This window comes from Triturus cristatus, chromosome 10 (assembly GCF_964204655.1).
Source record: "Triturus cristatus chromosome 10, aTriCri1.1, whole genome shotgun sequence".
In the NCBI taxonomy this organism is placed as follows: Eukaryota; Metazoa; Chordata; class Amphibia; order Caudata; family Salamandridae; genus Triturus; species Triturus cristatus.
This window is the reverse complement of record NC_140593.1, coordinates 102,189,566-102,205,351: the sequence shown is the minus strand read 5'-3', so window position 1 is coordinate 102,205,351 and position 15,786 is coordinate 102,189,566. Positions and strand designations below refer to the sequence as shown.

The following is a 15,786-nucleotide window of genomic DNA, read 5'->3' as shown; positions in this document are numbered from 1 at the left end:
AAAACACCAGGAATAATGGAACCACTGGAAAAGGGTAATCTCAAAGTGACCTTCAAGGGCGAACACGTCCGAGTGAGGGTAATGGAAATAAAAACCCTAGAGAACGAGAAGAACAACCAAGTTACTTGGGCATCCCTGACAAAGAGCGACACCAAGGAAGCTCTGGCAATATCTGAGACAAAGGATGCCAAAGAACAGGAAATAAACATGGAGGGGAAACCAGAAGCACCACTAACAAGGAGGGCAAAGAAAAAGCTGAAAAAACAGCTGAAGAGAACAAAAATGAAAAGAAGATCCATCCTACCGACAATGTTGAATAGCCATAGATCTGAGGAGAAAAGCAACTCACTACCACTATACCCGATTTTTAATCCCAAACAGAAGATCATGAGCCAAAGCATATCGGGAAACAAAGAAAAAGCCGAAGAAAGAGAAAGGGATGGTGCAATTATGCAAGACAGGGATCAAGAAAACCAGGCGGACCAGGATGACCTTCCACACCCCGCAGTGTCATCATCAACAGCAGCCCTGGTAACAATAAAGAGTGTCAGCATGGGTAAGGAGGATGCCACCTCACAAATAAGGCTCTATAATTTATTGCAACTGGAGGGTCACAAAGGCCCTATGGAGCACACTACATCGCCACTGATGGAGCAAAAGCACATAGTTAGCACGCTGGGAAATAACAACTGGGTGGATGATGAACAACATTGGCGAACCCTGATCAAACCCTCCCATAGTTCGAAATCAAGCAGCAAGCGCAATGGGGGGGGGGGGTCATGCAAACAAGTAATCTTGAGGACCCTGTCACGGCTCAGAACTCCTCAGGATCCGGACGATGATATAGGGGTCCACCTCCCGACCTCCCCGGACTCCAACCAAAGGTTACAGAGCCCAGAGGGGATCAGGCGAGGGAAGGATAGGGGAAGGGGTCAGCAGGGATTTAGGCTCTGAAATGACAAAACACCATATTCTATCATTAGTACAGTCTACACTCATTTGGTCTCGCTAAGTATTTAAGCTAGAAACGAGCAGTACACTCTACACTCATGCAGTCTCACTACAGCACTAGGAAACGTGTAAGCAGTACACTCTACACTCATGCGTTCTCGCTATAGCACTAGGAAACGTGTAAGCAGTACACTCTACACTCATGCGTTCTCACTAAAGCACTGTAGGCAAAAAACGTGTTAACAGTAAACTCTACACTCATTCGGTCTCACTACCTCACTTAGGAAACGTGTACTCTGTACATCCTACTCTCCCTCTGACAGGGGATAGGCGCTCTTTCAGCGCAGGAAGTCTCGAGTATTACGGCTCCTCCGAGCCGGTACAACTAATCAGGAAGCGTAATTACCGCCACCGATAATCGGCTGGCGAGTTTACGAGGAAGTCAAATAGCGCTATCACAGCGCTGAATGCTGGTCTGACCGCTAGCTCCTCCGAGCCGGTCAATGCTCTATAGCGAGCCCTGAAACGGGGACGCGCTCTTTTAGCGCGGGATAATCCGGCTTGTCCAAGCCGATGTGTCCGGAAAACAGGGAAAAATGCGGGAAGGCAGGGTCCACCCCGTGTACACCGCAGCGTGCTCAGCCGAACACCGCCACGTCTCACCTGCCTCCTCGGCGTACGCCGCAGTTCCCCAGCCGCTCCCCGCCTGGTCGCCAAGCTCCGAGGGATGGGGGGGGGGGGGGGGGGACGCGGAATCCTCAGGAAATATCTCCTTGGGTGCTTTTGGAATCCTTCAGCTCGCCGGAACGCCAACTCCGATCGACGAACAGGTTCCTCTGAATCAAAATAACGCACGTCTTCTGACGTGCGTGACGTCCTTATAAGGACGCCCATTTCCTGGGTACAGGGTTGCTGGGATTTGTAGTTTTAGATGCTAGGTAGGCGCCTCAGGGCCCGTTTCCTCACAGTAGGTCCCCTCCCCAAGCGCCTCCTAGAGCCTGGTTTCCCCGGATGGTTCTCATAGAATCTCCTCACAGCCGCCGGGGCGTGCACCGCCTCGGAGGGCTCCCAAGAATCCTCCTCTGCCGAGTAACCCTTCCAGGAAACCAAGAACCACAACTTGCCCTGTCGATAGCGGGCGTCGCGGATGCCTCACACCCGGTATTCCAATCCCCTATCCACCCATATAGGAGGGGGGGGTCTCCTCGACGCTGTCCTCGCCGGTTTCAACAAACTGCAATGAAAAACGGGGTAAATCCGCAAGGAACCCGGCAGTTTGAGTTTGTAAGCCACCGGATTGATCCTTTTCACTACAGGGTATGGGCCAATGAATCTCGGATGGAAAACACTACGGAGCTTAAATCTGATGTACCGCGTAGACAGCCAAACGCGATGGCCCACTTCGTACGTGGGACCCGAACTCCGTTTCCGATCCTCCCACATCTTGTACCTCCGTTTCGCCGCCTGCAAAGCCTCCTGTACGTTTTTATGTAGGCTATGCAATTCCCCAAGCCTGGCCTGGACTGCGGGTTGATTCCCCAAGTCCTCAGGCATAGATATCGGTAATGTTCTTGCTTCATATCTATAATTGGCTTTAAAGGGAGACACCTTAATCGAGCTATGCCAAGCCCCATTGTATGCCAGTTCGGCCATCCACAGCATCGCTACCCAGGACTCCTGTGAGTGAGACACGTAACACCGTAAATACTGTTTTAATGTTTGGTTGAGGCGTTCAGTTTGCCCATCCGTCTGTGGGTGAAAACTGGTGGATGTAGCGGATTCGATTCGGAGCGCCTTACACCACGTTTTCCAGAAGTTGGCGATGAATTGCGGGCCCCGGTCAGACACGATCACCTTTGGCAATCCGTGAAGTCGCACCACATTGGTCAATAACAGCTGAGCCGTCTGTCCAGCCGTAGGGAGGTTGTGACATGGGATGAAATGACCCATTTTGGTTAGGCTATCCACCACAACCAGGATCGCTGTATTACCGCTATCCTTCGGCAGTCCAGTAATATAGTCCAAACTAATGTTCTGCCATGGTTGTGGTGGGGTGGGCAACGGGAGCAATTTCCCTTTCTTTCTCCCTCTGTCGCTTTTGTTCCTCGCGCATACTTCACAGGACATTACCCAGATGCGGATGTCCTTATGCATCTTTTCCCACCAAAAGTGCCTGGCCACTGTCTCCGTTGTCTTTCGGATGCCCGGATGCCCCGCCAGAGGGGAGTCATGGCACCATCGAAAGGCCTTGATTCGGAGCGCCTTGGTCGGGATGAACAGCCGTTGTCCCTGAAAAGGCAGCCCCTGTTTTAAGCACCGTCCTGTGGCCGTGCGGCCCCACTCTTGCCATTTCTCCGCGGAGCGAGTAGCTCTTATTTCATCCAGAAACTCCTCTGCTCGGACGACACATATCACTTTAGCTGGGGTGATGATAGCTAGCGGAGCCGGGGTTGTACTCCCTTCTGCTGTGTTTTGTCTTGATAGGGCATCCGCTTTCCGGTTTTCCGTGCCCGGTCTAAAGGTAATGCTGAAGTCGAACTCGGCAAAAAAAAGAGACCATCGCATTTGTCTCGGTGTTAAGTGACGCGCCGTCTTCATATACAAGAGATTCCGATGGTCGGAGTAAACTAGAACTGGATGCTGAGCCCCCCACAGGTAATGTCGCCACTCTTGGAACGCCTTTTTTATGGACAATAGTTCTTTCTCGGCGATCGTATAGTTGCGCTCTGCTTTGTCCAGTTTTTTCGAAAGGTATGCGACTGGATGCAGCCGTCCTGTGACCTTATCTCTTTGGGACAGCACTGCCCCGATGGCTTCTTCGGATGCGTCCGCCTCCACTACGAACTGAAGGTCTGTCTGGGGATGCCGCAAAATTGGTTCTGACGTAAACATAGATTTTAACGCTTCAAATGCCTTTGTGGCTTCGGTCGTCCACTGGAAGGGGACACCTTTCCGTAGGAGTCTGGTAATGGGTACTGCTATTAAGGAATAGTCCTGTATAAATCGGCGGTAATAGTTTGAAAACCCTAAAAAACACTGTACCTCTCGAACATTGTGAGGAAGAGGCCAGTCTCGTATTGCCTGAATCTTTCTTTCTGACATACACAACCCTTCCGGCGTCAGGATTACCCCCAGGAATTCTACCGTGGATACCCCAAACTCGCACTTGCTGAGTTTGCAATACAAGCGATTAGCCCTTAATTTTTCCAAAACCAGCCGAACATGTCTGGTGTGCGCTCCCACCTCTGTGGAGTAGATCAAAATATCATCAATGTAGACCACTACAAAGATGTCCATATACTCTCTGAGGACTTAGTTTAAGAAAAACTGGAAAGCCGCAGGGGCATTACAGAGCCCAAACGGCATCACCAAGTACTCATACAGCCCAAATCTCGTTTTAAACGCCGTTTTCCACTCATCCCCCTGTCTGACGCGTACTAAATGATAGGCTCCCCTAAGATCTAGGCGAGTATACACTACTGCCTCTTTGACTTGATCCAGCAGGACACTGATTAGTGGCAACGGGTATCTGTTTTTGACCGTATTTTTATTTAGCATTCTGTAATCACAACATGCTCTCAAATCCCCATTGGCCTTCGCTATAAAAAAAAGCGGAGAGGCCGCAGGGGAGCGGGATGGTCTAATGAATCCCAGAGCAAGATATGTGTCGAGGTACTCTCTTAGATGACGCGTCTCCGGGTCAGACAACGCGTAATCCCTACAAGAAGGTATGATTGCCCCGTCGATCAGATCGATACGACAATCAAAAGGTCGATGCGGGGGCAGCTGTTCCGCCTGTGTTTTATTAAAAACGTCCGCATAACCCTCATACTCCCTTGGCAATTCTACTTCTTTTTCGGCGGCCGTAGCCAGGCGGAAGGGACCAGCTAGAGCCCTAGCCTGGGAGCAAGGCCTTTGTAGGCATTGTTCGGCACACCCCTTAGACAAAAAGCGTACAGTCTTGTCCCGCCAGTTCACCGTAGGATTGTGGCGTACAAACCATGGCATCCCCAGGATCACTTCGTATTGTGGTGCGGCTATGATGTTAAACTCAATGACTTCCTGGTGCTGTTGATCTCCATCCTGAAGGGTCATTTTCACGTCCCCCGTGTGGAGAGTGATCCTTCCGGATTTTAGTGGTTCACCGTCCACGGCCAACACCTCCTCCGGGGAGTCTCTCGGTACTGCTGTCATGGATAACAACCGTACCAGACCGCTGTCAATGAAGTTCCCTGTTGCGCCTGAATCTAACATTACTAGGACCTGATGTTCTTGTTCCCCTACTTCTAAACCTGCCGTTAATACTATGTGGGATTCTGTGGCGGTAGACCTCGTGTTGGCAAGAGACGGTATTCTCCACACCGTATCCTCGCGTAGCACCGGCGAGGCGACTTCCGCGGGATTCGGTTCCCTTACGAGGGTGGATACTGCGGCCTTCTTGCCTCTATAGGGCACCCCCTGGCTTTTAGGCTTGGATGGGCATTCCCGAACGAAGTGCCCCCGTTTCCCGCAATACATACAAAGCCCCAGAGTGCGTCGGCTTTCTCTCTCAGTCTTAGATAAAGGGGGTCTCACTGCCCCTACCTCCATAGGTTCCGTGGTAGATGCACCAGGGTGGGGTTCACTCCTAGTGTACCTAGCAGTATTTCCGCTCCCTTTCTGTCTATCCCCCCTCGTTCGGACATGCGTCCGTCTAGTCTCAAAACCAAACTCATGAGCGCCTCGCAACTGGTGGGTTGGGGGTCTATCTGTGCCACGACGTCCTTTAATTCGTCACAAAGCCCTTGATAAAACAGGGACATGCGCTTTTCTTCCGGCCAAGCTGCTTCCGCAACTAACCGCGTGAAAGCAGTGAGATATGACACCAAGTCACTCTTTCCTTGTCTCAACGTTAGTAGCTCCTTGTCCGTACTGAAGGTGGTTGTTTGTCTATCAAACACCCCCTCAAACGCGGCTCAAAAGGCTTCCCAGTCCGACAGGATCGCGTCATTGTTCCGGACCAACGGAACCGCCCATGAAGCCGCGTCTCCCACCAAGTATGAGATGGCAAAGGCCACTCGGGAGTGGTTAGTCGGAAAGGACGAAGGCTTACACGAAAAATGTAATAACACCTGCGTTAGGAAAATCTGAATCTTTTGCGGGTCTCCCGCGTATCTCTCGGGACTGGCCAAAGGGATAGGCGGTGGAACCGTTACCTGTATCTGTTGCCCCATAGGCGACGTTGCATCGAAAGGGTTACGGGTTAATCTATCCAACCTATCTTTCAATGCAGCTGTTTCCCCCCGTGATGCCACCAGTTCCTGTTGGATCAGAGCTAACGCCTGAACTACGTCCTCCAAGGAGGCCATCCCATATAAACACCCCCGGACCGGGAGGAGCACCTATCGTGGGTGCGTTATTCTGTCACGGCTCAGAACTCCTCAGGATCCGGACGATGATATAGGGGTCCACCTCCCGACCTCCCCGGACTCCAACCAAAGGTTACAGAGCCCAGAGGGGATCAGGCGAGGGAAGGATAGGGGAAGGGGTCAGCAGGGATTTAGGCTCTGAAATGACAAAACACCATATTCTATCATTAGTACAGTCTACACTCATTTGGTGTCGCTAAGTATTTAAGCTAGAAACGAGCAGTACACTCTACACTCATGCAGTCTCACTACAGCACTAGGAAACGTGTAAGCAGTACACTCTACACTCATGCGTTCTCGCTATAGCACTAGGAAACGTGTAAGCAGTACACTCTACACTCATGCGTTCTCACTAAAGCACTGTAGGCAAAAAACGTGTTAACAGTAAACTCTACACTCATTCGGTCTCACTACCTCACTTAGGAAATGTGTACTCTGTACATCCTACTCTCCCTCTGACAGGGGATAGGCGCTCTTTCAGCGCAGGAAGTCTCGAGTATTACGGCTCCTCCGAGCCGGTACAACTAATCAGGAAGCGTAATTACCGCCACCGATAATCGGCTGGCGAGTTTACGAGGAAGTCAAATAGCGCTATCACAGCGCTGAATGCTGGTCTGACCGCTAGCTCCTCCGAGCCGGTCAATGCTCTATAGCGAGCCCTGAAACGGGGACGCGCTCTTTTAGCGCGGGATAATCCGGCTTGTCCAAGCCGATGTGTCCGGAAAACAGGGAAAAATGCGGGAAGGCAGGGTCCACCCCGTGTACACCGCAGCGTGCTCAGCCGAACACCGCCACGTCTCACCTGCCTCCTCGGCGTACGCCGCAGTTCCCCAGCCGCTCCCCGCCTGGTCGCCAAGCTCCGAGGGACGGGGGGGGGGGGCGCGGAATCCTCAGGAAATATCTCCTTGGGTGCTTTTGGAATCCTTCAGCTCGCCGGAACGCCAACTCCGATCGACGAACAGGTTCCTCTGAATCAAAATAACGCACGTCTTCTGACGTGCGTGACGTCCTTATAAGGATGCCCATTTCCTGGGTACAGGGTTGCTGGGATTTGTAGTTTTAGATGCTAGGTAGGCGCCTCAGGGCCCGTTTCCTCACAGACCCATCCACATTCTACGAGGTGGCGCTCACCGCCAGGTACCACATGACAGGGCCTCACGACATCTTAAACAGAACTAATATCCTCTGACTCTTTGGCCATATTAAACCACTATCTCAGATCACTTCGGAAAATCTAGAGTGAGTAAAGTTCAAAAGGTCACAAGGAGACAGCTACGGCGATTCAACTATTCTGGGCTTTTGCGAGCAATCCCTCCAACAGGCAGTCCTTGGTGAAGCCCAACAATTCGCTAGTTGGGGCATAGAAGTAACAGAACCCACTCAACCTAATTACCCCTTCGTCCTCATACCTCAAGCAGAGGGGCAGGGGTCCACATCAATCCTGAAAGGCACCATCCACAACAGGAAACAAGGAGAATACACCAATGAACGCCCTAAAACACCAATAAATGTCTCTATCTTTCAAAGAGACAACCTACGAAGAGTGCTAATGGGTCAAACGAATCAGCCAACAAGAAATGACAGCTGACAACAGCACCCCTAGCAAAAACCCGAGAGAGAGAGAGAGAGAGAGAGAGAAGGGAGGATAACGCTGGTGCGGGAAGATCAATACCAAGGCCAAATCTCGGACCTCCACCAAGATTTAACCCTCATATCATGGAACATCGCAGGGTTAAATAAAAAAGCAGGGACCAAGGAAGTACAGGACTACTTTGCAAAAGGGGACATTATCTGCTGTCAAGAAACCTGTTCAATGACCTCAACACCTATAGTGGGCTTTCATGAACATCGGATTAATGCAACAAAAAAACCATCTTTGGACGTCCATCCGGGGGTCTCTCTATCTTCATAAGCCACGCAAGAGAACTCAAGCCCATGGAAATAGGAGTAAACTCCCCAGACCTGCAAGCAATGACAATCGCCGGGCTAAGGGAGGGCCACCTGCCGTTTAATCTGCTGCTCATAAACTGCTTTATCATCCCTGCTCTGACTTCGGCCAGTATGACATCTTTTACCAACACGCTGGAAGATATATTTATAAAATATGAGCACTACAACGTAATCATCGCAGGAGACTTTAAACTTGAGAGGCTTGGAAAATGCCCCGGAAAAACAAAACAAACAGCAAAAGGCAGGCACATTGCTTTGTCTTCTTAAAAATCTTAAACTCCACTCAACCCACTTCCTGATGAAATTAAGATTACCCTTGTGGTGTTCCAAACCACCGTTCCGGAATATATCTACCATAGATTATATTTTAATCAACGAGAAAACGGCGGAGAGGCTGGAAGATTTCCAGGTCGATGATAGAGGGTAAAGTGACCACAGGCCTCTATGTGCAAGATTCAACTTAGGTATGGAAGCTACAGACCTCCAGAAAATGATGGGAGAAACCACAGGGAATGAACGCTTCAGAGATATCAAAAGAATAAAATGGTCAACCTCTCTCGAAGGGAAAATGCAGGAGTGGGTACTAACGTGGCAGGCTCGGGGATCACGGGAGACCGACTCAGAGGTGGTTGGTTGCTGGGAGGAAATGACAGAAGACCTGTGGCGGAAGCTGGGTAAAAAACCCTGTAAAAAGAAACCCTGTCATAAGGCTCACTCTTTAAAGAACCAACAGACATCAAAGAGCCTGAGACAATGTAAAGGAACGCTAATGAAGGCACTTAGAAGAAGGAAAAAAAGAGGAACATCGGCAGAGGGGGCCTCCATAGTAACACTAAGAGCCGCCTTCAGGAGGAAAGTAGGTGAGCAGAAGAGGAAAGAGATGGAACAAAAATGGATCACAGTATTTGCCCTGCTAAAGGAAAAGAATAATGCAAAACTATGGAGGTACATTAATCGCCTGAGCTCTCAACCTAGGAGCAAGGAGAACAATATTGAAAGCAACGAGTGGGAAGAGTACGTAAGGGGATTATATACCAAAAGTACACTAGCTACCGAGCACGACCCTTTGAACATCCGGGAAACAGGCTCCCACATAGCTACTCTCCCCAGGCACACAGAAGAGGGAAGACAAAGGATGCTTGAGGACGAGGGATTCACGGAAGCTGAAATAATGAGGGAGATTAGGAAAACGAGGAATGACGGGGCTCCAGGCCCAAACGGCATTCCAGCCATGGCCTATAAAACAGCCAAATCATTCTTTTCCACAGTCCTCACCCCCTTATACAACTTTTCATATGCAACTGCAACAATTCCACACTCATGGAAAGGATCTATCCTCTTCCCCACTCACAAGAAAGGTGACCACTCTAACCCTGCAAACTACAGGCTAGTAGCCCTGCTGGATGTAGAAGCCAAAGCTTTTACCAAACTACTACTGAGAGAGTTAGAGGACTGGGCTTGATAAAGTTGATAGGGGCAAACTCTGGGGAAAAATGTTATCCTGAGGAGTATCTCCCAAGTTATTGAAAGCCATCATATCCCTTCACGAGGGGACCTGGGTACAAGTCAAATTAAGCCCCACAGCTCTATCAGCAAAAGTCGAAACAACAACGGACTGAAGCAGGGCTGGGTCCTGGCCCCCCTATTATTTAATCTTTATACGGCAGATATGGAGAGAGCCCTGAAAAAGGCAAGTCTAGTTCCACCGAGACTGGGCACGGCAAGAATAGCAATTCTACAATACGCAGACAATACTGTAGTGATGGACCACACAAGAGTGGGCCTCCAAAGAGCACTTAAAGAACTGGGGGAGTACAACAAGGAGAATCAGCTGACAGTTAATCAAGGCAAAACAAAGATAATGGTATTTGGCAGATACCCGCACAAAAAACAAACAGTCTGGAAGTTGGGAGATCACCAAATCGGGACCACTACAGCCTATAACTATCCTGGTGTTTGGTTAAACGAGAGGGCAACATCGACAGCTCATTCAAAACATCTAACCGCTAAAATCAACAGCGTAATTTTATCAATGAGACGCCTGAGTCAACGCTTGACCAGCCCCACAGCAGACCCCATGCTGAAGGTCCTCAGGGCAAAACTAATCCCGGCCATTAACTACGGTCACTTGGCATTTCCAGGAGCTTTAGATGAACTTATAGCAGCAGCGCAGGTCAAAGCCCACAAGATTGTGCTGCAAGCACCTAGGAATGCAAGGAACACAAGATTACGGCTGGAATTAGGCCTCGGTAGACCCGAACTGGCCCTTCAGGGAGATCTAATAAAATTCTATATCAGAGTCCTCAAAGCACCGCACAACTCTCTCAAATATTATCTTGCAACAATTTTCAGAGAAGAGGACTCTCCCTGGTTTACCAAGCTGTGTAAAGCAACAGAGACCCTAAACATAGATTCCAACAGTCTGTCCCTAACAGACATCCCGCTTAAGGCTTGGTCAAACATCATGAGACGGCAGGTCCGTTCCATCTCGTACGAAAAGGATCTAACTGCACTCCGACACAACACCTGTACGGAGGCATTGGACGAATCTTACATCTTGGGGAAAGCCCAACCATACCTAAGAGAACCACTAGGGGCCCAGGCACGCTAAAAATACTTTTTATGAGGCTAACGTCACTAAGAATTGGGGACTTCAATCCAGGATGGGCATGAACAGATGGAGCCGTTTCATGCCGCCTATGCAATTACCAACAGGAATCCTGGCTTCACTTACTATGCTGTTGCCCCAAACTCACCTGCGACCGACAGAGGCTGCTTCGTCCCATTTTCAGAGCTCTTGACATTAGAACTTGCAAGGAGACATCAGATTGGTGCTTTTCAGAAATAAAAACACACCACCTGGCAAGAGCGGCAAAATTTACTTACCAGATTGGTCAAGCACTAGACGCTAGAGTATAATCGATTTCCTCAAGCCCATGAAAGTCAGAGATAGATTACTGCGCCAACAAGGTGTCACTGCAACATTCATGAGCAAAAAAGGCCTTGGCCGCCATCTCAAGTACTATGACTGGTACATCGCCACATTAAAATTAAGCTCCTGGACTAAAGGCAGAAAGTTCCCTGCAATTCAAGTTTGACTGTTGGAAATGGGTTTTTTAAATCTCACAGGAGGCCATGGGAGGGGGGGGGGGGAAACGGGTGGGTGGGTAAGGGGGTTTGGGTTTTAAATTTAGCTTTTTACTGTAATGGTCTTAAATAATCGAACGGCCAACAATAAAATCAATCAATCAATCAATCAATACTTCATGGTAAAGTCTGGTTAGGCTTTCCTCGCCATAACTAAGCAGTTTATCTTCAGGTGGGCAATATGAAGTATTACGGAATGCTGTGAGGCAACCAGTCGCAATCTGACTGAAGGCATTATTGCTCAATACTCGGGGGCCGGAGCTGTGATTGTTGCTGGCATAAGAGCGGTGCCTCTGCAGCAGATCTGCAGAATGGCTACTTGATCTTCTTTCCATACTTTTACTAAATATTAGTGGCTTGATCCAGACGCCAAGACTCACATCTTGGGGTTCTTTAGGATGTAGGGCGGATCGCCACCGCCCGCATGGCGATCCTCCCTACATTCTTCCCCGCCCACCACCCATTTACCCCCGCCATATTAGTATGGCGGGGGTACCGCGGTGGACTGGAAGACCGTCCGCCGCTTTTCCGCCCGGCCGACGAGTCGACCGGGCGGAAAAGGGTTTAATATGGTGGTGGTGTCTAGCATATCAGATTGCAGGCGGGAGGCAGCCTTTCCGTGGCGGCAACGGCATGAGGAGTTTGAAGTTGGGGGCCCGTTGCGGGCCTCCAGGATGTTGGGGGCACATGGGGGGTACCTATGGTACTCTCCTGCATGTGCATGCACAACATGGCAGGCACCGCGTGGTGCCTGCCACGTTGTTCATGCATATGCACAACATGCATTTTTGGCATTGCGGCAGGTGATGCTGAAAGTCCTGCGCGCCGCAATGTTAAAAATGCAGGATGCGCCCGCCAGTGTGGCAGGCGCATCCTAATCACTCCCACGGGACCGCGGAACTTATGGCGGGCGGTCGCTTCTTACGTCAGAATGGCGGGCGGACAAAGTCCGCCCGCCATCCTAATGATGCCCCAAGTTTGAAAGACTCGTGGTTCACTACATTTCTGGTTAATGAGACCCCTTCAGGCTTACCCAAGGACCACATCCAAATTCTTAGATATTGAAGGAAAACTGCGGTGCCAAGACTATCCTTTAGAATAAAGAAGGTATGGACTTTGGGAGCTTTGGTGCTGATGCCAGGGTGCACCCTCTGCATATTCCTTCCTGCTTGTCGGCCACCTTTTGAAATTCTGGTATCTTATAAAACATATCTGGGCTTGGAACCACAGTGCCACCATTTATAAACGATGTGTGATCAACTCTGGTCGGAAAAACACAATGCCATCACAACACCCTGTGGCATGTCTGGTGCCATCTGGCACTATGAGAGTGAACAGAAAACATTCCTGTTCAAAGATATAGAATCTGGAGAGTGATCATGTCTCAGAAGCAGTGTTACCCAAGATGTGCGCAATTGGTTTCTTGTGAAATCTTCTATAGTTCTAGTAAAGGAATCACTTTCAGTGCACAGTGTATGGGATCTAGTTGGGGCATTACCATGGGCTCTCTAGAGACCTCCTAAAAAAAAGGGATTTTCCTGGGGTCGAAAGGCGCTCTCCTAAAGAGTCTCTTGAGTTATTCTGAAGAGATCTGCTAAGTTGTTTCCTGGGGATGTTAAGAGGTGATTGTAAATAGATATTTTCTTGTATTATCTGGACGAGTTCCAGTAAAATTGTTTCCTTCGGGTTTTGAAATTATGTATAGAATAGCATTTTCCCTAGGGCTTTCCACAGGAGATCTAGTAAAGCTATTTCCCTGAGTTATCCAGGACAAAATACCTTTTTAGGTAATGGTATTCTTTCCTTGAATGTTCAGTTATTCAGTAAAGATCACACTGAGGTACCCAGACAAGATCTAATTAATGTATCTTTCAGAGTGGACCAGAGGAGATTTAATAAACATATTTCACTGTGATATATATAGTGAACAGACAACTGAAATGTAGACAAATGTTGTCTGTTTCAGAAAGAGTCTACTCTTTACCAACAGTTCTCTTTCAGAGATTGAACCTGCACACCCCTTTGGGATGCCACTTAGAGCCATCATTAAAGATAATAGCAATCCTGCTTTTCAAGTCTGGACATATTATAAAACACCACAAACATGTTTCCTCAGAAGGAAGAAGTTGGTTGAAGGCTGTCTGCCTTATGCCACGTCACACGGAGGCCACTAATGTCCCATGTTTGCATAGTTTAAGAGTGACACAGTATAATAAACCTTGACTGTAATTATATTTGAAACCTCATTGCTGACAAATGAAAATGTTTGCCAGGTCCCAGCTCCTCTCCTCGTTTGCCACGTGAAAGAAAACCATCACACTCGCTTACAAGACCAGATGTGTCAACTCACGGTCAAAGCCTCCAGTCAAAGAATGGATCGTCAAGAAGTCATGTATCAGGTACACAGTTTCATTTTTGTAGGCCAGTACTATTATTGTTGTTAATTTGAATACAAATGACACCTATTTTGCAGTTATATATCAGAATACTCATGTAGAAGTAGCCACTAGTTATCAACAGTAGTGAATATTAACGCCAGATTAAAGTGTAAAAGATGTAACACAGATCAGAATTGAAAGATCAAATTATAAAAAGATACGTATGATTGCCCTGAGGGATTCGGAGGACGCTAGCTGGAGTAACCTCATCGTAGCCGCAAAAACCAAAGACCAATCCAAATTCTAGAAATTATTAACACAGGGGAACAGAGCGAGCAAGGTGACTACTGACCACTTTTTGGACCCGGGCACATGGTGCAAACACTTCTCCATGCTTTATGCTGCACCAGATGTACTTGACTCAGATCCATGTACACTTACTGAGGTATCCTTGCCTGAAGGACATATTACACACCTTCAATTTAGTCTAGAGGACACTGTGCTAGCGATAGATAGCATGAAGTCAGCAAAGGCGCCTGGCCCAGATAAAATCCCCGGGGACCTTTTGAAACACGCCCCAGAAGTTTGGGCTCCTTATATGAATCAATTGTGCAACGTAATAGCCAGGGGGGAGCCTATCCCAGATACATGGAAGGGGGCTGAGATCGTCCCTATCCACAAAAAGGGTAGTAGGGACGATCCAGCGAATTACAGGCCTATTAGCCTGATTGATATTACCCAAAAGGTGTACGCCAAACAAATTCTGGCCAAGCTAACTGCTTGGATGGAAGAGAAAGACATCCTCTCACCCTGTCAGGCTGGCTTTAGACAGCGAATAAGCACAATAGACCAAGTATTTAGACTCTTCAGTATAGCTTGGAAGTACACAAAGATAAAACATGGTCACCTATATGTTGCCTTCATAGATTTGAAGGCAGCTTTTGATTCTATTCCCAGAGACTTTTTATGGAAATCATTACGGAGTCAGGGAGTCCCAGAAAAAATATTAGACCAGATCATAAGACTTCACGTTGAGAATTTTGCAAAGGTTCGCTGGGGTCCCGAAGGTGAGCTGTCGGAAGAAATCCCGATTAGGAGAGGGGTGCGCCAGGGCTGTGTCCTGGCACCAACCCTCTTCCTATTAAATGTAAACGACATGGTAGAACATCTGCACTCAGCTTTACACGACTCCCCAAGGTTTGAGGCACTCATATTTGTGCCCTTACCTTTGCAGATGACACAATACTGTTGTCACAAACACCTAGGGGTCTCCAAAACTTAGCCTTGATAGCCTTGATATTTATTGTAAGACAAAAGGACTTGAGATAAATGCCAACAAAACTAAATACATGGCTATCAACCCACATAAACACTTTCAGAAAAAATGTATATTGAATGTGTTCCAAACTTTGTATACCTAGGTGTTACATTAGATTCGAAACTTACATGGAAGTCCCAAATAAATAAGTCAAACACAATCCTAATGCAGAACTCTATTCCTGTAGTGAAGAAACAGCACTCTACCTCATGAAAGGCAATCACTCCCGCATTAGAAGTTTACAAAGCCAGAGCTCCATCAGCTTCACTCTATGGATCTGAGCTTTGGGGGGGAGAAAATGTTCAGCCTCTCATCACTGGGGAAAAAAAAATCATGAGAATGCTTACAGGTTTGCCCAAAAATACCCTGATGATCCCTCTTACATATGATATTGGGATAAAAAGAATAGGATCTCTTGCTGTATGGAGGCTTTTGGCCTATTGGATTAGAATTTGGACAACGGAGGAATTAGAGACTTACAGGCAGACCTTGAGGGAGCTACTGCATTTGGTGTATTTGTCACTCTTCCTTGGTTGGCCCACAACCGCAAATGGCTCTCCGATTTAGGTCTGAGCCGATACTGGGCAACCCCGAGCTTGCTGACCCCTGATTCAAAGAGAGAGATCAAATCTAT

General features: G+C 48.4%; 1 protein-coding gene across 2 annotated transcripts in view; it reads left to right on the top strand.

Annotated features, from left to right (window-relative positions):
* The window catches only part of NEK10 (NIMA related kinase 10), a 1,348,206-nt gene that overhangs the window by 1,126,978 nt on the left and 205,442 nt on the right, over nucleotides 1-15,786 (top strand). For both annotated transcript variants that reach the window (XM_085630543.1, XM_085630544.1), the window contains exon 29: nucleotides 13,730-13,855. In XM_085630543.1, the coding sequence (XP_085486669.1) occupies nucleotides 13,730-13,855 (126 nt within the window). The remainder of the gene's footprint in view (nucleotides 1-13,729; nucleotides 13,856-15,786) is intronic.